The sequence below is a fragment of the Pipra filicauda genome, unplaced genomic scaffold (assembly GCF_003945595.2).
Source record: "Pipra filicauda isolate LSUMZ 115617 unplaced genomic scaffold, ASM394559v2 scaffold118_size2161507_pilon, whole genome shotgun sequence".
NCBI classification, from domain to species: domain Eukaryota; kingdom Metazoa; phylum Chordata; class Aves; order Passeriformes; family Pipridae; genus Pipra; species Pipra filicauda.
Window position 1 is genome coordinate 171,706 of NW_024103640.1, and position 26,948 is coordinate 198,653.

At 47.1% G+C, this 26,948-nt stretch overlaps 1 protein-coding gene and 2 long non-coding RNA genes across 8 annotated transcripts; 2 read left to right on the top strand and 1 right to left on the bottom strand.

Moving 5' to 3' along the window:
- Window positions 1-6: 6 nt before the first annotated feature.
- Window positions 7-14,851, top strand: LOC113991656. 2 transcript variants are annotated; one of them, XR_005565162.1, is made up of 4 exons: window positions 7-229; window positions 2,405-2,501; window positions 3,959-4,106; window positions 14,481-14,851. It is a non-coding gene; the product is annotated as an uncharacterized LOC113991656 (long non-coding RNA). The 2 variants fall into 2 exon arrangements; XR_005565164.1 differs by lacking the exon at window positions 14,481-14,851 and adding an exon at window positions 10,801-11,994.
- LOC113991657 lies at window positions 1,599-15,845 on the bottom strand. 4 transcript variants are annotated; one of them, XR_005565169.1, is made up of 4 exons: window positions 13,990-15,845; window positions 7,913-8,099; window positions 3,122-3,628; window positions 1,599-2,682 (listed from the first exon to the last, which is right to left on the bottom strand). It is a non-coding gene; the product is annotated as an uncharacterized LOC113991657 (long non-coding RNA). The 4 variants fall into 4 exon arrangements; XR_005565167.1 differs by lacking the exon at window positions 1,599-2,682 and having other exon boundaries at window positions 2,713-3,328; window positions 3,430-3,628; XR_005565168.1 differs by lacking the exon at window positions 1,599-2,682 and having other exon boundaries at window positions 2,713-3,348; window positions 3,430-3,628.
- CFAP36 (cilia and flagella associated protein 36) lies at window positions 15,698-26,385 on the top strand. 2 transcript variants are annotated; one of them, XM_027728162.2, is made up of 10 exons: window positions 15,698-15,862; window positions 19,566-19,630; window positions 20,319-20,420; window positions 20,802-20,916; window positions 21,814-21,901; window positions 22,418-22,469; window positions 23,330-23,456; window positions 24,405-24,571; window positions 24,967-25,119; window positions 25,470-26,385. In XM_027728162.2, the coding sequence occupies exons 1-10, from the start codon at window positions 15,760-15,762 to the stop codon at window positions 25,554-25,556; spliced, it is 1,059 nt and encodes a 352-aa protein (XP_027583963.2). In that variant the 5' UTR covers window positions 15,698-15,759; the 3' UTR covers window positions 25,557-26,385. The 2 variants fall into 2 exon arrangements, with proteins under 2 accessions (XP_027583963.2, XP_027583965.1); XM_027728164.2 differs by lacking the exon at window positions 15,698-15,862 and adding an exon at window positions 15,966-16,111.
- The last annotated feature ends 563 nt before the right edge of the window (window positions 26,386-26,948 follow it).

The window sequence follows — 26,948 nt, forward strand, 5'->3', positions numbered from 1 at the left end:
CAAACCCTCAGAGTGTCCCCGACCCTCAGAGTGTCCCCAACCCTCAGAGCCCCGAGCCCTCAGAGCCTCCGCGGAGAGAGACCGGCAGGCTCCTCCGCCCACCTCCCGGGGAATAAACGTGCCCCGCAGAGACGATGCTCTTCCATTCCCCTCTTGGGGAATAAAGGTGCCCGTGAGGGAAAAACTCGTCGCGGGAGGGATATTCTCCATCTCCCTCAGGAGAATAAAGGTGCCTGCGAGGGGAAAAGTGCGGGACGGAGGGAAATGCTCTCCCATTCGTCTCTTGGGGAATAAAGGTGCCTGTGAGGGAAAAACTCGTCACGGGAGGGATATTCCCCATTTCCCTCAGGAGAATAAAGGTGCCTGTGAGGGAAAAAGTGCGGGAGGGAGGGAAATGCTCTTCCATTCATCTCTTGGGGAATAAAGGTGCCTGTGAAGGAAAAAGTCAGCGAGGGAAGGAGATGCTCTTCCATTCCCCTCATGCGGAATAAAGGTAGCTGTGAGGGCGAGAAGGAGATGCTTTTTCATTGCCCTTAGGGGCAGAAATGTACCTGTGAGGGGAAAAACTCGGCACAGGAGGGAGATGCTCTTCCGTTCCCTTCTTGGGGAATAAAGGTGCCCGTGAGGGGAAAACTTGGCAGGGGAGAGAGATTCCCCACTCCTCTTAGGAGAATAAAGATACCTGTGAGGGAAATACTCAGTGTTTTTCCATTCCCTTCATGCAGAATAAAGGTGCCCATGAGGGGAAAAAGGCATGAGGAAGGAGGTGCTTTTCCACTCCCCTTAAGGGAATAAAAGTACCTGTGAGGGGGAAAACTTGGTGCAGGAGGCAGATGCTCTTCCATTCTCCTTTTTGCGAGTAAAGGTGTCTGTGAGGGGAAAAACTCGGCAGGTTTTCCCCTCGGCGGGTGGAATCCAGAATCAGGACAGGTTTCCCCCTCAGGGGGTGAAATCCAGACACCCACATTAATGCAAAATCCAGTTTTCTGGATGGGTTTCTCAGGGAAGCAGAGGATGACAAGCAGTTTGCTGGCCTGAGCCATTGTCCCTTCCCTGAGCCACTTCCTGCCACTTGTGCTTCCAATCTCCAATCCTGCATTAACACACAGGGCCATATCTGCTTAATACATTATATAGTCTATTGACAAAGCATCTCAAAAAATCTCCAGCTAAATCCAGCTTCGGTTCTGTGTAGTATAAATTAAACTGCAGCAGCATTTTTTCCCCAATACCTTTAGTTTTGCACATACAATAAGAAAAAAAAACCACCAAAAAAAAAAAAAAAACAAAAAACCAAAAAAAACCAAACCCACAAAACATTGCAATAAAAATGACTGAAATTAAGTCCTTTTGAAAAACATCAAGCAACACCTAAACAGATTAGTTTTTTCTTAACCCAAATACTGGATATAATATTTGTCCTAATGGTCCAAGACTGGGAAAAAAAAATTCCAATCGTGACCTTTTTCCCATGAAGAAGGTCTAAAATTAGATTAGAAAAATAAAGTGGACCTTGAAATATTAGATTTTTTAAAAACAATGTTTCATAGTTACATGACTGTTTTGATTCTCACAATTAAGACTTTTTCAGCCATAACCAGGTCTTCCCCCCCCCCGCCCCCAAAACCAGACCTTTTGAGTGAACTCAAAACAAAAGAAATAAGGAAGGGCAAAGGAAAACTCTGCAGTCTTGGTTCTGAATAAGAACCTGGTGATCCATGGGTGAAATAACTGCCAATAAACTCCCAGCCCTTGAAGGCAGCTACAAAAGCATTTTTGTACGAGCCTGACCAACCAAGCACTTACAGTCCCTGTGTCTGGCAGGAGCCTCCAAACATGCAATTGTGCCCACAGTGCCATGGAACTTCCCTTGTGGGCTCTAATTAGGCAGTAATGACTTGGGCATAAAGCAATTTCTAGGAATTAGAGACTGGCTGGAAGAGGTTGATAGCCCACGTAGTAGTCACGTGTTCCTAACACCAGCTGGCTCCCGGAGAAAACGTTTTGTGCTGAGATTCCATAACGTTAAAAATGGGATTAAAGAGTTTCAGGTGGTTTTGCTCCCCCATCCTCATCCTGCAGTTGGCCTGCACGGCTGTCGAGCACCGTTCCTGCAGAAGCTGTTTGAGATAAATACTGCACAATGTCTCTATGAAATGCCTCGTCATCTGTTTGGTCTCAGATGATTTACGGTTCCTTATTTGAACCGGAAACATCAGCACAAGATAAAATTTCAGAAAAGCTCTCCAGAAACAGTCTGAGGAGTTTTATTTTCGGTTTTGGTTTGGTTTGTTTGGGTTTTTTTTTCAGGACTAAGAGGCCTGAAAACCTGTGGAGAAGCCCCAAAGTGTCTGTGATTTCCACTCTGTCCCACCAAGTGTAAGAGCATTTACCTCATTTTCAGGGACACACGGACTTGGACCAGGACGAGTGGCTGCCAGGGCTGACGTTTGCAGAGGCATCAGAGCCAGAAGGAACTGGACTGCAGCCACCTCAGAGAGGTGAGACAACTCACCCCTGGACAGGAAGGTGTCAGCCTTTGATGGCTGATTCCTTCTTTGATGGACAACCCTCGGAATGCATTGAAATGTTTGTCTTTTGAGTTGTTCCTCTGATCCCAAGCCGAATAGGGAAGGTTTCCATTTTTTGGCATGGCTGTCGGGAGTCCTCAGGAGCACTGATCTAGGAAATACTTACAAGTCACAGCTCTAATTCAGGGGATGGAGCAACACCACTATAACCTGTAGTTTGTGATATATTTGGCTGCACTGTTTTAGCACTTTCTACCTGGGAAGGCACCTAAAAGCAAGTTTAATGACTACATTTACAGTGGTTAATCCCAGAACTTTGTTACTCCAATTCAGCACCAGCTGAGGAAGTTGACAACTGACCCAGAAACAGAGAAGAAACATTATTATTAAATTAAATTTTAATGGTTTTAACTATTATAAGAATGTATATTCGGGAGTACTTTGGAACTAAAAAAATTATCCTTTTTATAATTTGAAAAAACGCACAGAGAACAGGACTTCTCTTTCCCATCTCATTCTCTAGGACAGAACTGTCAGTGTTTAATACAGTGTGTAGCCTACTCCTTTGAGCAAAGGGATTTAGAGATTACCCTTGTTGTTTGAAGAGCAGTGTTTGTTCTTGTACAGGTGAAGCATCCCCAGCTCCTTTCTCTTGCACCTCCTTTGGTTCCACGAAGACTCGACACAGAAGACATGGAAACGTTCAATCATCTGTGCCCAGACCCCAGATCTGCAAATCACAGGGTTACTTCATCTTCTCAGGGAACTCGTTTTGCTCCTGGCATCATTTCCTGTGCCTGTTGTTGCAAAATAAAATCTGAAAAAGAACCACTAGAACACCGAGCGATGCCTTAAACCTGCAGAGGGCAGGAAGGTGTAACTGCACAGCCCCACTTACCTTGGCTGAGTTGGTCCAAAGATTTCTGCTCAGCCCTGCCCTCAGTGAGCCAGGGACTGTTTGGGGAATAAATTACCAGCACCCTGCCCTTCTTAGCTGCTGCAAGACACAGTGGTTTTCTCTTCCTCTCCTCTCGAGAAAGGAGGTGACGCTGCTGCTGCTGCTGGTTTTGCTTCCTGCTGTGTTGATAGGCCTTTGCCTGATGAGACATCAGAAAAGGGGAAAAACACAGACCAAATGTGGATGCTTGGGATCCACGGCAGGGTTATGAAAGCACAGTCAAAGCCTGAATTTTCTGATCATGGGCTGACTCGAGAGGACAGTGTCTAGCGAAAACTGCAAGCTGATGGCGAGGAGAGTCACCTTCCTTGTCCTGTGTTTGCTCCCTCTCAAAGCAAGGCTATAGGAATAGATGGGGAAAGAAAGGGAAGAGTAAAGGCACTGAGGGGCTGAGCCTTTTTAAGTATTGCTAGGAATTCCTAAAGGTCCCACAAACACAGCAAGCTAAAAGTTACTTCTTGTTCCACAGGAGTGAAAAGAAGGGGAAATCCCTCTGTAACGTGAATAAAGAACTGAAAATTCCACAACAATTCTTGAAGATTTCTTCCCTGCTGCAGTGTCTGCTCTGAGGTGACCAAAATCCCCCATCAACCTTCAGGGAATTTTCTGAGAAAACCGTAAGTAACCTCAAAATGAGAGTGTTTGGAGGGAAAAATTAAGAACAAAACAGCGGGGGCTTGGTGAAAGCTGGCATTGTCCATTTAAGGTTTTTTACAGGTCCCAGACATTTTGCAGTTTGTGTCCCGTTGTACCAAGTAGCAAGAAATAAGTGTAGAGACAGCAGACAAAATACCCTGAGTGGGTACGTGCCATCCTGGGCAGTTCTCTGCATCACAGGCATCAGAATTCCTGTCAGGCAGAATGCTCATTGCAGGAACAGGCAGTGACCATTTCCAGCCATGCCCACCTGACACATCCACACTTTCCTGGAAGGGCTACACAGACAGTTCTTAAACCATGAAAGAGCCGGTGAAAGTATTACATGTAACACCGGGATTCATCTGAGGAGGGAGGTGCCTGCAGCTCTTTGTTTCTTTTCAAGCAGTTGGAGTGGCGGGAAGGATGTTACTGTGGCAGGTCAGCTGATGGGATCAAAAATAGGCCAAGTACTTACCTTGATTTTTAAATTGAATAGCTGTTCCTAAATATTTCCATAGGATGAGACTCGCTGTAAGAGAGTGTCAGGGAAATAGTGCCTTTCAAAGAAAACTCTTTTGAACTTAGTGTTGCAATTCAGATCTCCTTCCTGTTCAGCCAATAAAACGTCCAGCTGTGTTTCTGGCTGTCAGCTGCCAGCTACAAGACTGCCTAATAATGTTGGTTGGGAATTTCCCTTTGGTATTTGCTGCGTACAAGGAAAATAGATTCCCCCCCCACCCCCCCCCCAAAAATCGAGCATTAAGCACTACAGCAAGAACAGCAGTTACCAGGACAATGGCTTTGGTACTCACTCCTGTTGTGGCCAGTGGAGTGAGACTGAGCACAAGCCCTTGCTGACATGCCTTCTGTCAAACAAGGCCATGCCAGTGCGAGCAGCGTTTCCTACGAACTGGGTCAGGGAGACGAACGGCAGAGCAGCTCTGCACTTCCTCCGCCGAGGAGCAGAGTGCAGAGGAGCAGAGTGCAGCCCGGGGTGCTCGCTGTCAGCAGGAGGAGCAGAGTGCAGCCCGGGGTGCTCGCTGTCAGCAGGAGGAGCAGAGTGCAGCCCGGGGTGCTCGCTGTCAGCAGGCACAGCTGGCCGGGTGTCTGCACAAAGCGAGGCACGGCGTGGCACCAGCAGCACCGTGGCACCAGCAGCACCGTGGCACCAGCAGCACCGTGGCACCAGCAGCACCGTGGCACCTCGGAGCCCTGAGGGACGGACACAAACAAGGAGCTGGGTTCCTTCCCTGGGGCTTTCCTTTAGCGAGGGGCGCTCCCACCGCTCAGCCTCGCAGAACACCAGAGGTTTTGTAACCCCTGGGAAAGAATTCCGTACCCCTCCGAACTCCAGCTGCCTCAGTTCTGCTTTACTATGACCCTAAGTTTGCTTAACCAGCACCACTTCGCTGGGAGCTGCCCCCCCGTCCTTTGCTGGTGCCTCCCTCCTCTCACCCACGTTTTCAGGCTCGATGCCACCTGCCCCCAGTACCTTGGGTGATGCTGCCATGAGAGCCAGGCTCCCGAGCTCAGGAGGAGTTATTAACTTCCAGAGCCCTGCATTAACCTCTGCTGGCAGCGTGGCTCATTAGAGGCATTCCTCTCCAGCTGGAGATGGCACTTGGGATCTTCCCAAGGTCACTACATGATGAACTGGATGCAGCACATTTCTGTGTTTGAGGTTTCCATTTGTCTACTTAGTTATGGACTTCCTTATGCCCACAAGAAGAAGGAAAAATACACAGCACTAAAAACACAATTGTGGTAGAATCACTTCTGTTCAAACCTCTGAGCTCAGGATTATCCTATCCATTATCCTATCCATTTCCATGTCTGATTTTACCCCTGGTTATTTGGCAAATTATTTACATCTGAAAACAGCTTTTCTCTCTATGAAATACTAGTGAAACAATTAAAAGCTTTTAAGATATCCCTTATTTTGCCTTCAGGAAAATCTTTTGACAGGCTTGTAGAACAAGAAAACACACGTTATTCTTTTACAGCATCACATTAAAAAGAGTGATATAAAAATATTTTAACCAATTAATAGAAAAAAAATAAAAGTAATGAAGAAGTAACTAATGCCAGGTCAAAAAATGGTAATTACACTTATTAGATGGGATTCCTGAAGAAGCTTCTTTCAAGAGTGTGGATCAAGAGCCACCTAAAGCTGGGAACAGCCTCCCCATTCACACCTCTTTCAGAGGCCACTGGTAACTCTAAGACCCCTTTGTTTGCTCTGAGTCCGGAGGGTTCAACTCCCTGTGGCATCGCTTTAATTGTCAATTTAACTGGAGATTAACACAAAATTGAAATTCTTACCTAACGCTGTTCGTCTCTGGAAAATAAGCCGTTTTTTTACCCAAACCTACCAGGCTTTCAAATGTATCATTCAAATATTTTTCTGTGCCAGCTAATTCTTTTTTCTGCTAAAACCTCCAGTGACACTTTAGGCCGTTTAATTCAGGCTTTTCCGAGCCACTGCCACCAACAGCTTATTTCCTGCCTCCTCCTTTGTAGCGTCTAAACGTCTCCCTTGGGTGGACTCTTCTTGCCAGCTTTATATACCCCTAAAACGCTATATTTCTTCCTAAGGTGGTCATACAGTGCTGAAGTTCCCCCTGGTTTTTACGTGCTGCCCTGTGACACAATTCCTGAGTTAAGGGTTGGTGTGCAGTGGCTCAAAAGCCAAAAGACTAATATTTTTCCTTGTGATTTCACACTTACACCGAGATGTCAGTTGGTTGGTTGGGTTTTTTCTTTTATCTATTGTGAAGCAATTTCGTACACTACTGATATTTTAATGATAATATTAATCAACGAGCCGCTTAAATTATTGCTGAAACAGGCTGCCCAGGGAAGTGGTGGAGTCACCAGCCCCAGAGGGCTTTAAGACGTGTAAATGTGACACTTGGGGACGTGGTTTAGTGCTGGCCTTGGCAGTGCTGGGTTGATGGTTGGACTCGATCTTAAAGGTCTTTTCCAACCTAAAGGAGTCTATGACTTCTTTGATTTTTTTTTTTTAATAACCTGGGTAAGATTAGAATTCTGATTTCTGTGTGTATCAGTCTTGATTTCAGCGTGATATTTTTTTCTGTGGGCCAGAAAGGGTTTAATTTTGCTTAAGGTTATTACTTTTAAATATAGGTCAAACTATATAAATATACAAAGCAAGTAGAACACTGTAGCCCTTTTCACACAGTTTTTCAGGAAGTGTTACACTAAAATAATGAACAGTTCAGAATCTATTCCTTTCTGCTACTGTGACCCATGAGATATTTTTGATCACAGAATTAGTCCACCTTAACGGTCTGCCTTAAAAGGATGAGATTATTCAGCTTGTTCAGGCTGTATCTCTGCAAAAGGAAAACACCTTAACAAAGAATGGTTTGTTGCTGACCTGCAGCTGGTTATGGCATTTCATCTGAAAGCCTATTTAAGTCCTTAATGGCAACATTTATTCCCTCTCCCTCGGAGGAGTATTTTACAAACAAAATTAATTAGCAAAGGAGGACAGCCAATTTGGTGCTATAGTTCAGGCTGACAGTCACCCAAGAGGGGTGTTGGCAGCAATAATAATCATTATCCCAAAGCACGGCGAGGGCTCCTGCCTGCGAGGAGATCCCTGCTTGGAGCTGGAGCTCCCACCCTGCCTGTGGAAGGGAAGGGAAGCAGGGGCTGCTGCCCAGGGCTCGGGCACTAATGGTGGGAACAGCCCACGAGTCACCTCCCGCTCAGATTATCCACCTCCGAGCCCCGGAGCCTTCCCCCAGCCCGGCCCTACCTGCGCTGAGAGGAGTGTCAGGAGCTCTGGAGTGTCCTTTGTCACAGCTACACGGACCGTGCCTGAGAAATGACTCAGGCGTTTAGGAACCGCTAATCCTCCTGGTGAACAACACAAGGCTTGTTTCTCCGAAGGAATTTCTCACTCCAGGGCCCGTGGCACGGTTCAGTTTTGCCCACTAAATGCTCTTGCAGCAAGACAAAAAAAAAAAAAAAAGGCAAAAAGAGGGGTTTAATGCCATTTTTCTGGAGCTGTTTTATGATGGCATTGTTCTGATAATGTCATATTTATATGTCTGCTCTTTGAAGAGCTAATAATTCTCCCAGTGCTTATTAACAGCAATAACAAAGAGAAATCCAGCTGTTCAAGAGACAGGAAAAGAAGCTTGACGGCACAGAGGGTTAGAAATAATTTCAGTTCAATTATCATGGGTTTGAGAAATGGACACCAAGCAGGAAGCTCCCTCTAAATTCCCAAATAAATCCTTCCCATAAGTATCCCAGTTTTCCCTGTCACTATGGGTTATGTATCACAGCCTGTAACAGCAGGAAATCCATAACATCACACACAGTGACAGTTTATTTCCCCCCTGCTTTTACACACGCAAAAAAAAATGGCAGTTGCAGAAGAAACAAGAAAAATATTGATAAAGGTAAGTCAGGTAAATACCATTTCTCAGTACTAAGCCTTCATTCCTAGTGTGACCCTATTTGAAGTGAAAGTTGAAATTCTGGCAGCAGACATTATATAACTAGATTCACTTCATAACAGAATCGTAGAACTGAAGCTCCTTTACCTTATGTAACACTTATTTTAGCTTATTTTTAACCGTGACTTGAAAGTCATCCTAGGAGCTCCTTAGGCTTTTTTTTTTGTCAGTGCACTACAAAGGAAAACTCCAGCTGAAACTGCACCTCCTCTGCTCTGTGCTTGAACCAAGAGTGCCCCCGTGAGGATTTGTGTTTGTAGAGATGCACAGGAGTAGAAAGCTTGAGGGCGACTGCTCAGCTACAAAGTGAATTAAACTTTCTACTTTAACGTGCAAATAAAGCCCCAGAAATTTGCACACGGTTTTTCTATTAGGCTGATGTGGATACACACGAGCCTTGCTGCTCCCAAACCTCTCTGTAATCCTGGCTCTGCCTAAAACTGTGTAACTAAAATCCACCAAATCTTCAACAAAAATAACAGTGCTGATCTGTGGTACAGACCAACTTAAAAATGCTTTGATCCAGAAGATGAGAAGGGGGGGGGGAAAAAATCGGAAATTTTGGCAGGTAAGGAGTTAGGAAATAAATAAGGTGTATTATGAGACAACAGATTATTAGGAGAAAAGGAGAAAAAGCATTAAAACAAGTTTTCTGACGTGGGAAAAAATACAAGAGGAACAGCACATGAGGAATTTTGAGAGCGTTGTGTATAAAATCTGGTCAGAGAAGTGCTGATTTGAAAATGAAGAGCTGCTGCTGCTGCAGGGTGTGCCCACACAGGGGACTGGAACAAATTAAGGGCACCGAGCTCAGTTACTGCTCCCTGAAACCATCTGAGCCCAGACGATGCACGACTGGCACGAGATCACACATCTGCTTCTGGTCCCAAGGGACTCGAGGGCTCGGTGGGTTGGCACTGACTTTGCTATGGATGCCTCTGAGCTGGGCTTTGCTTTGCAGCCCCCCTGGTGCTTCTCCACCCAACCTGCCTCCCCAGCAGCCCGGGCAGTTTGCTCTGGGACCTGCTGTGCCCATCAGAGCCCCGGTGTCCTCTGTGCTTACAGGGCTGGCTTTAGGCTCCAAGAGCTTTATGCAAGAGCCTGGCTGAGCCCTGGGGAGCAGCAGGGGCTGGAGTGGGCCCTGAGAACAAAGCTCTCAGCCCCTGTGCACACCCAAAGGTCCAGACCCGGGCTTGTTGGTGTTTATCCTGTGTGCCATCAGCATTGCCCTTCACCATACAGACTCACTGTGCACCTTAAAACAAAGAATCCCTGCCCCGGGTATCCCCAGTCACCTGCTCCTAACCCACCACAGCATCGCTCAGCCTGTCACAGACTGTCACTGACCTTTCTGAGCAACCTGTCCTGACTTGCCAGTGTCAGCCCTCCTCACTGGAGGGTTCTGTGGGGAGCAGTGAAGGCCTGGCACAAAACCCCACCACCACAGGCTTTGGGATTCACTGGTACCTCTTGCTCAGTGACTTACTTATCCCATTCTTTCACGCTGGCTCAGCTTCAGAGTCTGCCACTCTGGAAGTGCTTCTCTTTCCCATCCCTTATCCCCTCCGGCATCCTGGATTTACAGCTGGAAATCCTGCCACAGAAAGTGTTCACCAGGCTGTGCAGCAGGGAGCTAAACACTTTGTGAGGGTGGGTTCGAGTCGCTCCATCCTAGTACAGATTAGTGCACAGCACAGAGCACCACAGGAGGCCTTTGGGAGGCATTTTCCAAGTACAGCATTTCATCTGTACTAAAGCTTTCAGGCCATATTTTTCTCATACAAAAGCATTCTGGCACCAAAATGCATACAAACAGCAAGGAGCCAGTAATATTAATACCAAACATGCTAAACCCTATTTATTTCACTGGAAACCATGTGTATTTCTGCAGGGAATGTAAAATTGAATTTCAAGTACAGGAAGTGCTCTGTTACTACTCTGGCACCACAATGCAGAGCTGCTTTGTTGTTTGCTCTAGAATAGTAAGCTAAGCCTGTCCAGCCAAGTGAAGTGTCAGGAAGGAGCCTTCTGATCCCCAGCACCAAAATGGATCTTGCTGGTCTCTTGTCAGCCTTCCCAAGCAAGCACTTTCCCTACTTTATCACAGTGAACACATTACCGGTATTAGGACTCCCAGCAGAGTCTCAAATGCAATTTCTAACCCTTGTCCTCCATCCAGCTCTCCTCATGGCCCACAGTCCTGCCAGGATTGCTGCCAAGAGTGCAAAAGCATGGATTAGCTTCACCCCGTGAGCCTGTGAGCATATGCAAACCAGCAGAACTCCATCAAACCTCGCAGAGACACATCATGGCAAACCCCTCCCCAACAGATCCCGAGCTCTGAGGAACCAGGATCAGGAACTGGCTAAGAAAACATCAGCAACGCACCACCCCACTCCTAAAAAAACCCAACCCCAAGACAATAAAACCCCTCAAAGCCCAAACCAGCAACAATAAAGAGGCAAGGAGCGATCAGCCTGGTCTGACAGGATCGTCAATGCTCCTTCGTTCTGGGGACAGCAGTTTATCTCATAAACTCCCCATTCAACCTCTGTCCCTGCAGGCTGTGGAAAACAAGAGCCCCTGGCTGACTCCTGTCCCCCCCAGCTGAAAGCAGGGTGGGTTCCAGTCTGTGCCTCTCCAGAAAACAGCACTGGGACTAGAGAGAAAAGGCCACAGCAAAAGCTTTGTGCACCGGTACCTTTCCCCTCCTTGCCTTCCATTGTCATACTAACGTGAAGTCACTGGTTTTATTGCTCCTCATCCCACCTCACTCCCTGTGTGTGTTCCCTACAAACTCTAACCAGCCTGCTCGTTCACACCTTGGGGAGGAGTGTTCACGAGTTTTATACACTTGCCACACTTGGGAACTTTTACAAGGTTAAAAAAGCACGAGCAAGGCACACAGGGGGTGAAATAAGTCCTCTGCAATGAGAGCACAGCCCCCAGCTTTGAGTTCTGCTGTGAGGTAATCCATGGTACAGGCACAAAATCACCACAGTTACGTCACCTGATGATGAACATTCCATGAAAGCAAAGTTGCCAAACTGCTAGAACTGTTTTGGGTTGGTTTGTTGTTTTTTTTTTAAATCATAACATTAAAGCACAAGTAAAAAATCCCACAAATACAAACTACATAATAAATAACTCATGGTGCTTTCATAAAAATCCGCTACGAAAACTTACCCAGAGCCTAATGAAAACCACGCAGGCACTGGAATCCTACACCCAGCGTGCCCTCCAAGTAGGAACAGGAACAGCCCTGCTAGTGCTGCTATCATTTAACTTGTTTATAAAGCTGGGAAAAGCTCCAGCTGCAATCCCACCTCTGTTTTTTGTGCCTTCCTGTGGTCGTAGGCGCAGAAAATAAATAGCAGAGCAGGAGTGAAGCAGCAACACCACACAGCACCTTTACTCTTCCCAGTGCTGGCTGTGGTGGCAAACCCCTCATTGCCCGGTGCCCCTCACCTGAAAGCTGTTGGGAGGCCAATTGCAGCAGGGATGAGTTGGTGGGGTGGGGTGAGGAGTTTGGAATTCATGGGCTGTGCTCAGATCCCAAAACAAGTCACCCTGACCCTGCTGTGTCACCCTGAACACATGGCTTCATCCCATGGTGAGCACGGAACCTCTTCTGCACCTGGGATGCGACAGATAAGGCACACTGGGAAATGGGATCGAGTTCTGCTCTCTACTGTGTGTAATCTGCCCACCTAATTTGCATAAATATCCCGATATCCCACGTGCTCCAGGTCCTGCCATCTGAAACCCATGGCCTGTACAAACCACTTCCATCTGTATCTCCCCAGAAAGATTTCTTTCTTGTCCATCCCGTTGATTTCTCTGTTTCTGCAGCAGAAAGCACAGTTTCTGTGAGGCTCTCCAATGCATTGTCTTTTGGGTTTTGTTTATTTTTTTTTTTTGCTTTTATAACCAAGAATACATTGCAATTAGCCAAAGTTCTTGGGGGCAACTGAAACATGTGGATAATAAAACTCAGAAATGCAAACTCTCCTTCAGTCCCTTCCACAGAGCCCCCAGAAGCAGCACTTTTGTCTGTAAATGCCTTGTTGAAAGCCAAGCCCTGCAGTGACACTAAAAGACTCCAACCCAACTCATGTCCCAAACTAATTAATTCCCCCTTGCACTGGGCAGACAAGGAAACCCCAAGGTCAGCCTTCAGATCTGTTCTGGTGCCTGAATAAAAGGAAAAGGAAAAAGGAAAAGCTCTGTGACCTTTATTTGGAAGTGGGTAATTCCACTGAACCAGGAAAAGCTGCATCTGTGGAGTACGAAATGGTGTCAGTAAGGGTGTGAGAGCTTTTCCTGGTTCAGTGGAATTACCCACTTCCAAATAAAGGTCACAGAGCTTTTCCTTTTTCCTTTTCCCTTTCCCTTTTTAACCTGCTCACGGCTGGAGAACTCGGTGCCAGAAGAGATTAGAGTAACAAAGCTCACAGGCTTCGAATCAAACCACAGACTTCACCTTGCTCTAGTTCATCTTCCATCAATAACAGCTGAAGCTGCACGGAAAAATCCACATCATTTCAAGGCTTTTTAGAATTCGAGAGGTGCAGACAGCCCAGGAAAAATAATGGTGAAAGCACTGCAGCAATTACTCAAATGCTGCTAAAATACTCGGTCAATGCATGGAGAAAATCCCCATGGAAAATATACAGGTGTATATGGGAATAAATCCCATAAATGAAGAGCAAAATTTGCTTCAGGAAAACAGAAGAAATCAGATTTATGGATAGACTTTTGGATAAATGTGTGGATAAAATGAGCATGGTTAAAATGGCAAGTATAGAAATGAAAAAAAAAAACATAAAAGAGGGAAGAAATAAGTGTTCTTGTAGTTTTAGTGTCTCTTATTTCCACAAGTCATAAAGTGAAAGCTTTAGATGTTGGACACTTGAGATGCTTTTAAGATTAGATAATTTAGCTAAGAATCATTATTACATGAAAAGCGATGGCACGTGCTTATTGTTAGATAATTACCTTAGGAATGGCCTCTCAGGCAGAGGAGATTCTTGGGAAACAGCCTTACATTTGTGTGAAACCTCCCAGTGCTGAGGGAAGAGATAAGCCTTATAAAAGGAAAGAAAATGACCTAAATAGGAAGAGCTTCACAAGTTCCTGCAGGAGCTCAGCATCCCTGAGGGCAGGAAAATGAGGATAGCTCAGGATTCACTGCTTGACTTCAAGCACTTCTTCGTGTTTGCATTTCTCTTCTGTTTGAGCTTTGACTAAAGCACAGGGAAGTCCCTGAAGTGTAACATATTTAACCAAAAAACCTCATCAATAAGTAATTGCCAACAATCCCAAACCAAGCAGTATTTTAACTTGTGACCTTTCATGCAAAAGTCACATTTAGCTCTGTCTGTTGAACTGAAGGAAAAGGCCTTTGCTCCACAGGTTTCCAGAAACTTGAGCTCGGGGTTCTCTTTGAGGTCAGACTTATACCACAATTCTAGAATTTCCTTTCAAAGGTAGACTTACTCCCTAAAAAAGAACCCCTCCCAAATGAAAATTTATGAAAACAAACTGGAAAAGTTGTATCAGGTTTACTAAAGTGAAAATATTTATAGCTGTTGCAGCTGTAAGACAATTACAAAACAGGGGGATGGAAGAATTAAAGCCTAAACAAAAGAGTAATTAATAACAAGAATTAAAGCCTAAACAAAAGAGTAATTAATAATAAGACTGTTTAACCATTTGCCAATATCCTTTAAACTACTCAAACATCTGCAAAATTATCCACCTGGAAGAAATTAAAGGTAGTGTAAAAACTATTGCTTTGCCAAAAGCTGAAAGCTCATCTGCTCACTTTTTTTGCCCCTTTTTTTTGTTTATAAATAGATAAATAAATTTAGAAAGGCAGCAATAGATCAACAGCGACGTTCACCACTAAGAAGTCAGATATTCCCAAGATTTTGGCATTTAAGAATTCCTTATTATTGTGCATATGAGTGGAACCCACTGGAGTGAAGAGAGCTGGGCACTGACATAAAGAATTCAGTGGAATGCAGAGACTGGAAAGGCCTTGACAAAATTTACCAGTCAGTATTTATATTTTTTACTATATTTATATATATATATATGTATAAAGCAATGACCCAAGAACGTGTCAAAATGTCTGAAATAGCAACTTGTTCACAGAAAAGAGAAAAATAAGCAATAATTTCTCTGTGACTCAGACAGGGATCATTTCCTGCTTTATCTCTTGTGTTGTTAACAACCACAACTCCAGTGTTTGCCCTGACAACAACGGGCAGAACGTGACAATGTTGGGCAGTCCCCTGGGAGGGGATAAAATGGCTATGAACATCTTTTTAAAAGGATGAGGGGATATCAAAGAGTTTTGGTTGTTTTGGAGGTTTTTCACTTACCGGTGACACACCAGTAAAGTGCCATTCATCCAGCATTAGGAGGGAAATAAATGTCAGTACTGGGAAAAACTTCCCAGTCCCTGAGCAGTGTAACAGGCGAGGACAGTGAGAGAAATAACCTTAATTTTAGTGGAGAAACGTGCCACAACCAGCAGCCCTACGAACCCCCCCAATAACGGAGTGTTCATGTAAACCCTCTTACCTGTAGCCTTGTAAATCGTTTCCCAATTCCTTCGCCGTAGGGTATTTACAACATTACCGAGTTACAAATTATCCCTGTTCCCGCGAAGGCCCGATGAGTGACCAGCGTTTTAATTAGAATTAGAGCACCAGGTACAACAGCCAGCAGGGCACACGCGAGGTATTGTTTGCTGCACACTGTCCCTGCACTCTGGGCATGATAAAATGGGGGGTAACGGGAATTTTCCACCACCCGGGATCATCCTTATAAAAATTGAATGCATAAGCCCAGCTGTGCTGTGACACTGACGGAGGCAGTATAACAGCTGGGGGAGTCTCTGGGGGGCGCGGGGCCATGTCCCACCGTATCCCGGTTATCCCCAAACACAGGGAAGCCGCAGCCTGGCTGAGCAACCTGTTGCCGTGCTGGGTGACCCTGCCCTCGGCAGGTACCCTCGGGCTTCGGGGGGTGCCGAGCACTGCAGTTACTAATTCCTTCTGTTCCAGTGGGGCGGGGTGCCCGCGCCCGGGCGGCCGGGATGCCGCGGGACGATTGATGGAGCTGGACGATGGAGCGGGATGATGGAGCGGGAGATGCTGCCGCCAGCCCACCTTCCCCCCCGGTGCCCACCCCTCCTGCTGCCGCGCGGGCCCGGCGCCCACCTGCGCCAGGTAAGCCCGCCGTGCCGAGCGGCTGCCGGGCCTCCTTCCCGCCGGGCGGATTCCAGGGAATGCCGCGAGGGCGGCCCCGGTGCGGGCGGTCCCGCCCCGTGACGCCGGTGGCCATCGCGGCCGCGCCGCCGGCCATGGCGGCGGAGGAGGAGGACGACGTGGAGTGGGTGGTGGACACGATCGCCGGGTTCCTGCGGGGGCCCGCCTGGTCCATCCCCATCCTGGAGTTCATGGAGCACAACTGCGAGGGTGAGCGCCGGGCCGGGCGGGCGGGCCGGGCGGGTCCCCGATCGCCCCGCGGGCTCTGTGCCCGCTCCGCGGGGTCCCCCCGGAGCCCGGGGCTGTGCGGGAACGGGCGCGGCCCCCGCCGGGCGCTCCCGGGGCCCGCGCCGGCCCCCGAGCCAGCCCCGTGCCAGGACTCGCATCCATTAGCTCGTCCTGGGATTACGGCGGGAGCTTACGGCTGACACCGGGCGAGAGCTTCGCCCCGCTCGGCCTCCAAGGCTTTCCCAGAGCCGCGGGTTTTCCGTGGGAAACGGGGCAGGACAGCCAAAAGCGCCGCCTGGCCGGTGGGACAGAGGAGGAGAAGGCCCAAAGTTAAGTTCCTGCAGTTGTGTGAACGTTGTCAGTTCAGAGGTGAGAAGCCCTAAATTAGTACCTCCCAGAAATGACAGTCAGCACTAAAAATCAGTGGGTACCAGTCGTGTGTTGCAGTTGGTCCTGTGCATGAGTTTAGCTCAGAAGCAACTCCAGTTAAACCTGCTTTTCTTCCTCAAGAAGGAAAGGAGGGAATCAAGGAAGAACTTGGGGAACAGCCTGGAAAAGTGGAAGTCCAGGCAGTGAGGGGGACCTGGGATCACCCTGTAGCCCGGGGAGACCTGTACAGGTGTGTCTGTAGCGAGGGAAGGAGGAAACATTTCCTGATGTAGAAATTTGGCTAAATTACTTCTGCTGCTCACAGAACAATTTCTGCTGCCCAAAGAATACCTGGAGCCTTGTGGTACCAAAATAGAGACAATTTGGGCAAGTCTGAAAGCAGTGCCTAAACCCTTTGGAAATCGAAAGAAGCTTTAATTTGCGATTATTGACAAAAATTGCTTCTCAGTTACCCGGAATCATTTCTCCTCCTCCCAAGCTTTTACCTGAGGCATGATCATGGTGGGGCCCGTACACCTTGCCCTACTACAGCAGGAAATGAGGGAGGGAAAGCTGCTGGAGGTGGGAAGGGATAGGGCAATCCAGCCTGGAAGCGTTCTCCTGGGAAGTCTGCCCAAAGTTGGCGAAGCGCTGCGGTCTCATGCGAAGGGTGTAGGTTTAGGTGTCCAGGGAATTGATTTATCCCTCTCGGGAGCGATGATCTCTCTTTAGAAGGTTGAGGGGAATTTGCAGGCAGTAAGAAGATTGTGGGCCCGCTGTAATTTTCCAGGGCTGGGATGGGGCCTTCTGCTGGGCTGATCCCACTGCTGCCCTTGCACCCACAGACTTTGTCAGGGCACAGTTCTTCACGTTGCCAAAACATTCGGTCTTTGGGCGGGACAAGCAAATTAGCAACGTTTTCATCAACTGACAATAATTTGTGATTGCTCGAAAACACCATGTGAATTTTGGCAAGTCGGTGTGTAAGGAATTCATTTTGGAACTGTAGTTACTTGGGCCCAGTCCTTGCACTTCAGCTTGTAAATGATCATAATGGTTTTCTTTCCCTCTCCCATAATTTCTTATGGCTGCACTGATTTCCTTTGATGTGGAACTGCACTTGAATCGATGGGTGTGTATTTAGGGCAAGAAGGCTTTCTGGTTTTACTCAGATGTTCCAAAGGTGCTCACTGAAACATCATTTGGGCATAAATAAGCTTGGTAATAGCTGTGAGCACCAGCAGATAAAGGTACAAAAGGAATAAACAGCCCTTGTGGCCTGGGACTCCCTCCCAGCACAGAACCACCTCACCAGCCCATGACTCAAACCAAACTTGACTTGAGCTCATCCCGTTTGAGGGGTTCTGGGCAGGATTTTCAGTTTTACCAGGAAAATGGTGAGCTTGTCTCCCGGGATATCAGGGTCCCCTGGCTTGTCGTGACAGGGTGGTTCTTCAGATCTTTGTTGCTGTTGGGCAACCAAAGGCTCTGTGCCAAACCCCTAAAGGAACAATGACTGTGTGATTTAAGAGCCCTGACTCAATGAAATCCAAGGTCTCCGTTCCAAGCACTCCTAATGCCACTTAGCCGGGAGGAGATGCTGACTGCAGCTCCCTGCACGTGGCACTGAACTTCATCCCAGCGTGTCCTGAGCCTGAGGACAGAGCACAGCCCTGTGTCACCCCGGACAAAGGGAACAGAGAAGCCAGAGGGGAAGGTGGGGGTCTGCAAAGGGCTGTGAGGGATCCCCGGAGGGGAGGAGGTGCAGGAGGCAACAGGGGCTGTCAAATGTCTCCACCCTCTTGGCTTTGGGAATGTGGTGGTTGCCGTGGGAGTAAGAACTGTACACATTTCTTACCATTTGAACTTATTATTAGATATTTTAAATTAATTCGATTTTTATTTTTTTAATTTCTTCATTAAAATTGTCGCCTCGTGCAAAAAAACCAAAAGCAACGTTGCTGTTCCAGATTCTGATTAAAAAGCAAGTTTTCTTTGCTTATTACGGGGCCTGAAGTGTGTGATTGGATTTCTCTCACTGCACTTGCTGGGAAGGGTTAGGAAGTGGTGGCAGTGCCTCCTGCTTTAGGAACTGCCCCCTCCTCCAGTCTCGGGGCACTCCCAGCCGGGAAAGGCGTCGGAGGAGCTCACAAAGTCACCCCAGATGTGGGTGAAGGTCACACTAATTCCGTGGGCATCACCCCCCTCAGGGATGTCACCTACATGTGAAGATTAAACCACCCTCGCCCACCAGTTCCAGCAGAATTCCCGTATTCCTGCAACCACTTCAAAGGATGCTCCCGGGAAGTGACTTGTCTGACACGGAGTGGCTAATCCTGAAGGGGATTGAGGCAGCCTTATTTCTAAGCCTCTGCTTTAATTGCCAGGTTTTACATTACCTCTCTTCTTTGTTGGCATGAAAAAAATGTAAATTACCCCCCCCAAAACCCTTAGTTTTCAGCTTCCCTGGCATTCTGCTCCTTCCACCTCCTCTGCAGCGTGGACATCGTGAGCCTGACAGTTCCACTCAGGAGTTCTTGAGATGGGTTTATGCAAACAGGATTAAAACAGAACTTCACCACATTTCCTCTTTGGGTTTGCCTGGTTTTATGCAGGCAGGGGCTCATTTTCCTGCATCACCTTGGCTAAAAGGCTGACATTTAAAAAAACTCATTAAAAAAGTCATTAATTAACCCATCCTCAGTGTAAATAGATGGAGAGAGAGAAATTCCCTGCTCTCTGTGTCGTCTGCCACCTTGGAACACCCCTCCACAGGTTCCTGTGGTAGTTCCTCTATTAAATCTTAATTTTTAGTGAATGTAGCTGCTCAGTCCTCAACTTACAAGTCTATCAGGAAGATACATTTCCCCAATATTAAATCATGACACTTAATTACATTAAATTACCAAAAGCACACGCTTGGCCTGAGTGTGGGGAAGAAACACATGACTATAATAAATCATTAATCATATTTTCAGGTGATTAAACATGTTGAATATATTCCCTTGTAAATCTGTGGCGCTGTGTACACTGACTGGAAAATGTTTCTTCCTCCCTCCCCCCCCAGTTTTTGATGATGAAGAAGAAAGCAAGTTGTCTTACACAGAGATTTATCAGGAGTACCAAGCTCTGGTGAGCATCATTCACTGTTGGGGGGAAATTTCTAAGAAAACCGATTTAAAATGTTAAATTAGCGTTTAGCTGAACTTCTCATTGGGTTATCTTTGTTATTTAGAGTTTCCTAACGTTGCTTGTTCTTTAGAAATCCTTTGAGCTCTAGTTGTCCTTTGTGCTTTCATGCTTAGACACCAGATAGGTAGAAAAGAGACTGTGACACACTCATATCTTACTCTGTGCTACCTTTTTAATTAAAATTAACATATCTACCAAGCTTCTAAATACAGTCTTGAAGGCAGTGATGTTATTTTCTGTCAAGTTAAAATGACAAAGAGCAGGAGGTCTGAGAACACACACAACTTGTATTTTGTTCACTGGGGAGTCTGGGAAATCTTCTGACTTAAATTTCAGTTGGCAGAAAGAAATGACAGGATTTTTTTTTGAGCTTAAATGCCTATAAACCAATGCATGCAGATTTCCAAAACACTCTTTTTGTAACGGGGCTTGGGAATGCTCGATGTTAAAAAGCATCAGCTGGATAAACAGGAGCCAGCATCCACCAGAAAAAATGAGTGGCACTGTTGTAATGATTCTCCTGTGAGTTTAAGAAGCACCCCAGCAGAAAAGAACGTGCAGTGATGAAGAAAATTCACGTGGTTCTTGGGGAAAAAGCTGACAGAGTGAGGCTTGTCCTTCCTTACAGGTGGAGAGGTTACTAGAGGACTATCTCAAAGAGGTTGGAATCAATGAGGAGAAGTTTCAAGAGGCTTTTTCATCCCCACTTGCAAAGACTCACACCTCACAGGTATTTGCCTTCCTCAAGCAAACAGATTAATTCTCAGCTTTATGATTTAGATTTCATTCTTAGCTTTACGTTTGCACTGGTACAGCTGGGGGGAGATGGAGCATGGAAAAGCTTTCTTGTTAAAACTGTAACTTTCAAACGACTTACAGCTGCAAACTTACACTGGGAAACCCAGTCCTGTCATAATATTATTGTAGACACGTTCATCCAAAGGCATGACCCACCAAATTCTTTTCCTGACTGTTACTGTATGTCTGGAAAAACAGACAGGTAGGAGAATGAAATATTAAACTTCAGAATGTGAGTGTCAGTGTAACTGCAGGCAGCCTGAGCTGGCTGTGGTTCCTGCAGGGTCTGATTTTGGTGTGTTTTCCCCCCCAGGCCATCCTGCAGACAGTGTTGGCAGCAGAGGATTTTAGGCTATTTAAAAAAATGATGGTGCAGAAAAACATTGAAATGCAACTGCAAGCCATTCGGATCATCAAAGAGAGGAATGGTGAGAAGGGGTGAAGGGGGGGTCCCTTCAGGGTTTCAGAGTTCTTTGGGGGGCTGTTTAATCCATTCAAAATGGGTGTGGAATTGTGGTTCTGTCCCAGCTCGGGTCACTGGGAAACGTTCAGTTGGTGTTACTGGGACTGGGATTTCAATCCTCGGTCCTTGGCTTGCATTCCCAGTGCCAGCTGCCTGTGTTTATAAACTTAACACATTTTTCACTTCTGCTTGTCTGAGTCTCTGTGAGACTTGACTGAGTTGTTGGTTACAGAATTTTGGTGACAATTGTGAGTGTTGGAGCAATGAGTTCCTCAAACATGCCAACACAGATAATTTGAATTCTGCTGAACTGCCTGCTGTGCTTACTCTGCACTTCACCCTGAAAAATCCACAGGGAAACCAGGAGCTAAAGCCTTCCCCATGCTAATGCACACCTGAAAAAGGAGATAAGGAAGATAATCCACACCGGGCTTTGCTGCTCTGCTGATGTTCCTGAAAGGATTTCCATCTCCCTGCTCCTTTCTTCCCTGTCTGTAGTGTCACCATTTGGGTTTGCCTCCTGTTTCTCAGGGAATCATTTTTAAATGTCCCCTTCCATCTAACAGCTACATTTGGGAGTGGTTCAGTTGGCCAGCACAGAGCTTGGCTTTACCTGGCATGTCCCAACTTCCATAGGCAGAAACTTTTGCCTTTTTGCTGCCAGGACCTCCAGGATCAGCCAGGACCCCTTTGGAAACAGTTACAGAGAGGAAGGATTAGATGGCTTTGGGTTTGTGGATGTGGTTTTCTTGTGTTTGCTTTTTTTTGGATATATTTTTTTTCTTCTCTCTGCCCATTGAAGCACAAAATTATTTCCTTTATAGCAAGACATAATGTTTTTCCCCTATTTTTTTGTTTCCAGGTGTGTTGCCTGAGTGTCTGACAGAGGGTTCTGATGTGTTCAGTGAGATCGAGCAAGAAGAAATGAAAATACTCAAGGAGGTTCTCAGGTGAGAAACAAATCCCTCCTGCTTTGGGTGTTTTGTTAAAACAAGAAATAAAGGGCTGTAGGGCCTGACTCTTCCAGCCTTTCCCAGGAAACTGCCTTCATCTTCCTGATGGCAGGAGTGTTCTTGTCAAAATCCTGCTGAACAAATGATATCCTCAAAAGCCCCCACTCCCAGTTCACAGGTGTAGAAACAAATCCAGGTTGTATTGGATGGTGCTGCTTCCCCTCTCCATCCTGCAAATACTTCCCTCCCTGTCTTTAAACCAGGGATAGAAAAGCCCTGGGAATTCCCACACAGTTATTTTTGCACAGGGAAAGAGGGCAGTGGGGTTTGTGTGCTTCTCCCAATTATTATTTTCTATTAAGAGTGTGTTTTCACTGAAGTCATGGAAATATTTTGGATACTAATAAATATCCGTATCCAAATAGTCCTGGAATATTTAAGCAGTGCTAAATTTACCTAAAAATCACTAACACTAAATGAGTTCTGAGTATTCACTTGTGCTCTGTGTTACAGAAAATCCAAGGAAGAATATGACCTAGAGCAGGAAAGAAAGAGGACTGAGGAGGTGAGTGCCTGACCTTTTTGAGTAAGTCAGGAGTTAGAATTAAGGAATACCCCGACATTCCTGTCCTGGCTGTGACTGGATCACTCCAAGTGTGCCATCAGGACACGTATCCCATGACAACCACATTCCCCCCTCAGGCCCCGAATCCTAAAATCCTGGGAGCAGATGTCAACCTTTGAGGCCCAGGGAACGTGGGAATTACTGATGTTGTCAGGATCAAAGAGACTTCAAAGCACGAGCTGCCTGGGGATGACAGCATCCCTAATCCTGCAGGAATTACCTCCAGGACCCCTTCAGGGGCAGGAGAGTTTTCATGGAGTGCCCCCAGCACTGCCAGAACTAATCCCCAGCACCCAGAAACCCCCTCCAGGAGCCCAGCCCCGGGTGTCCTGCAGAGCCAACCACGTGGAAAAGGGGATTGGAGTCATGGCAATACCCCCCCTGCCCTGGGAAAGCAGGCAGCTTTATCCAGGGATAGCAGTATTCTTCCTAAAAGAGCCAGGTTGCAGAGGCCCAGCCAAATTCCCCCGGACAGAGAAGGTGATGGTGTTCAGTGATAGTGTTCAGTGTTGCCTTTGTTGTTTGGAGGGTGTTTTAGTACAAAATAATTCCATATTCTAGTGACTGCTGAGGGGCTCTGGTGTGGGTTAGATGGTTGATGAACAGTGTAGACATTTTCTGGGCAAACCCCAGCTGGCTTAACTGCTCCAAGAGGTGGACTGGGGGGTGTGTAAGGTGAAAGAACACAGCTTTACCTGGAGGTTCTTCTGGGAGCTTTCCTAGTGTGGCCAGTTGGATGCCTGCAGTGCAGTGCCAGGGGCTGTAACACCTCGTTTGGTTTCCTTGATTTCTGATTTCAGGCACAAGCTAAACTCAGAGCACCAGATGCCACCCACAGTTCTCCAGGGAATTCGAGAGGAGCTGTCAAAGTAAAGGAATCCACAGAGGGAGCTGAGGGTGCTGCAGAAACTGCCAGATGTCCCCCAGGTAATTTTAGGGGGTGTGAGGGGGGTGTGAGGGGGGTGTGCAATGCTGAGTGTGCAATATGAGCTGGGGGTTAAATTATACAAGAGCCCACTCGTGCCAAGATTTTCAGGCTGTGAGTAAAACACCCCAGCTCTGAGCAGGGTGTTGGCACAAAGTGCCCTGCAGGAATCCCTCCCGACCCAGGGCCTATAACTATTCCATGGTGTTCCAAATCTACTCCAAGTGGAGGAGGAATAGAGGAGTCCAACAGCAGTTTTTATCTTTGAACTGACTGTGTTTGTGCCACCATAAGAAGAGCAAGTTCCCTGCAAGCAACTCTGAATCATCCACTCAAAAAGCTCCGCCCTCTCTCCCTTCATACACCGAATTTACACATTAAATTTACAATTGCACCAAATATTTCTGAAGGAACCAGCCTTCAACTGTTAAGGGTCATTCACAGCCCACCAAACTGAATCCTTCTGCCTTTGGTTCAGATTTGAGTTACTCATTTTAATTTTTTCAACGTTACATTTGTGGTTTTGGGTGGGATTGTGACGCTTTCCAGCTTAAAGCTGTTATGGACAGACTCAAACTGAATGGACAGAGTCAAACTGGTATTTCCCCACCTGTTTTCTTGCACATATATGAACACCTTCAGGCAGACAGGACAGCACAGTCACAGGGCTCTTCATTAATAATAAAAGAATAGCAGGAGCAGCACCTCACCTCACCTGGGAGGAGTTCTGGTCGAGAGGAGTCTCAGGAAAGTTCTGGAACACCCCCTGCTCCCCTGTCTGGTGACTGGAGAGGCTTTGGCTCCCACCTCAGGAAAAAAGGGGAGAAATGTGCCTTTTTTTTTAAAGTTTTCCATTTCATGAGAAGACACATCTGGATAGTGGAAGAAACACTGATTTGTTATTCTTATCTCATTTCTCTTCTTTCCAATTTCTCTGTAAAATTCCTTAGAGGGATCTCATAAATCTCCGAAGGAAGACCTAAAACCAGCCTGCCCAGTACAAAAAGGAACTGAAAACTTACCTCAGCCCTCCTGTGCCAAGGGGAAAGAAGACACTAAGAAGAGGCCTGGGAAACACTCAGAGAACACAGCACAGAAAGCTGGGGGAAAAGGGCCTGTAAGTCTAAACCAAACAAGAACAAACCCCAAACGTGGAACTGCAGGGCCAAGAGCAGGACTGCACGTGGAATATACACTTAAGACAGTGTTGTTTCTGTTCTTGGAATCAGGTTGCTTTGGGTTAGTTTAATTTTCTTCTAAAACCAGCGTGCAAACACTTTTGATATTCCCAGGTTAATTAGCAGAGTTCAGCTCATGATTCTGCTTTCAGAGTAGGATTCAGCCTCAGTGCCATGATAATTTCTTAGGAGACAGCTCTGGCTTGAACACTCAGCTTGGGTTTGTTCTCAGCTGACAGTTTTGGAGGCAAATAGGGTGTAAATGCTTTTCTTGCACAGGGCATTGATACCAAAATTTAATTTCAACACGTGGTTTAAATCTTCCCTCCCCCAGAGTTTATCAGAAACCGAACAACAGGAGCTGAAGCAACGTGAGGAGTATCTGAAGAAAAAACGAGACCTGCTGCTGGCCACGAAGAAAGAGTCCAAAACCAGGGCACCAACACCCCCCACCACAGAGCAGAAAGAGGAGGAGACACCCAGACAGGTGAAGCACTCCCACACTTCAGTCACAAACCCCCAGGGCAGGTGTTGATGCTGCTGCTGGACAGCGGGGCAGGGTCAAAAACAGCAGGAGGGGGGAAGGAGGGAGGAAATATTTCCAGTATTTTCACTGGGTTTGCAGAAGCTTTGGGCTGGAAGTTTCAGTGATCAGTTGGCATTGGTTTGCATGAGGACCACCAAACCCTGATGATTCATCTCAGTTTCTGAGTGGATAAAATGCCTGTTTGCTCTTAGTCTGTGTCCTGGTTGGGCTCCCTCGGGGATGTTCTCCCCTCTGCTCCCTGTTCCCTGCCAGGGAAGCTGCTCATGGCCTGTCCTTTTCCCTTTGTTTAGGAAGTGTCAGAAGAGAAGCAGAGGTTGCTCCAGAAGAGGAAGATGCTGGCAGAGAAACTAAAAGAAGAGGTTATTAATAAGCGATAGCTTTAAGAGCTCCTTGCAGGCCCCAGGAACAGAAGGGTGCTCTTAGAACAAATTCTGTCATCACTGAGTGAGGGGGTTTGGTTTCCAGTCTCACCCTTTAGCTTTATAGATCTCTCAGACAAGCAGCTCCGTCCTTGGTAAATCAGTATTTCGGTTACACTGACACACAGCACGAGCTCTCCTTTTCCAAGCACTGGGAATTCCCTGGCTGTCCAGCAGGGAGGCCCTGGGACACCCTGCACTGCCCAGCCCTGGCTCGGCCTCTGCAGAGCCTGGAGAAGGGAAGCAGAGATGGAGAGCAGGTGAAGTCATTCCTATGGCAACAAGTCAGAGCTAGACATTGTAACTTCGGCATTTTTAACAGTACAGGACTTGGTCCCTTTATTAGCCCGTTATAAAATCACTCTTTGGCAGCTGTGCAACGTAATAAAGTCCAATTCCCCAAGGAAGTGCAACCTTGGCCACCTCATTTTTAAGAAAGGTAGTGCAGCTTAGGGGTGTAAGAATGAACTCCAGCTCACAGCCTTTCACAGACTGCTGGGGCACTTTACCAGCCCCAGGGCCCAAGTTTGCTACAAACACAACTTAAATTAAAGGAATTGCTTCAGTTGCAAAGTCGGGGCTGTCACCAGAAACTCCCTTCCAGAGTAGGAGAAATTGTTTTAAATCCTTTACTGGTTTGGCCTTGAGACACTGGAAGTGGGGAAAGAGACCCCCCTTTGCCCAGGGCATCACACCCCTGACTGCCCCAGCAACCCACAGGAAAAGAGACAAACCCACCTGGTCAGGTTCCACGTAATTTTTATTAAAATAGCATTTATAACTGGTACAGTTGGCAGGTGCTCTGTTCTCCTCCAAAAAGGGGGGTCGTGGGAGGGCCCCAGGCAGGGGAACACACGGGGCTGGGGAACCAGCACTGAGGGGTGGCAGCCCCAGGCAAAGCCACCACAGAGTGCTGGGAGTCACCTCCTGGGACTGCAGGGTGGCTTCAGTGGGACAGCTCACGCCACTTGGCTCCTGGAAAAACTCGTGACATCCTTGGTGTTGCTGTAAAGAAACCTCCTGTGGGTCTGTTTGTGAAGCTCCTGCCGGCGCTTCAGCGAGGCCTTGGGGGTGAGAGCAGGGTCAGGGCTGAGCTGGGGAGGCTGTTCCAGAGGCTCAGGACACGCAGGTCACTCCCGGGGTGCAGAAGGTGAAGGCACATCCAGTGCAGCTGCTGCTCCGTGGCCGGGCAGTTGCTGAGGAAGTTCCTCTTCCCTGGGGAAGCAAAGCCAGAGGCAGGTGGGGATGGTGAGGCTGCAGCTCCACTTTCCCAGCAAACGCTTCCTCAGAGCCGGAGCTGCTCCATCCCAGGGGTGGAAACAAGGAGTCCCAGCTGGGGGGCTGGAGCCC

Bases quoted from the DNA above. Each gene is read 5' to 3' on its own strand.
- CFAP36 (XM_027728164.2), top strand. From the start codon at position 15,997: ATGGCGGCGGAGGAGGAGGACGACGTGGAGTGGGTGGTGGACACGATC. The intron at 21,902-22,417 runs GTGAGAAACAAA...TCTGTGTTACAG, and splicing joins ATACTCAAGGAGGTTCTCAG to AAAATCCAAGGAAGAATATG. The intron at 23,457-24,404 runs GTAATTTTAGGG...AAAATTCCTTAG, and splicing joins AACTGCCAGATGTCCCCCAG to AGGGATCTCATAAATCTCCG.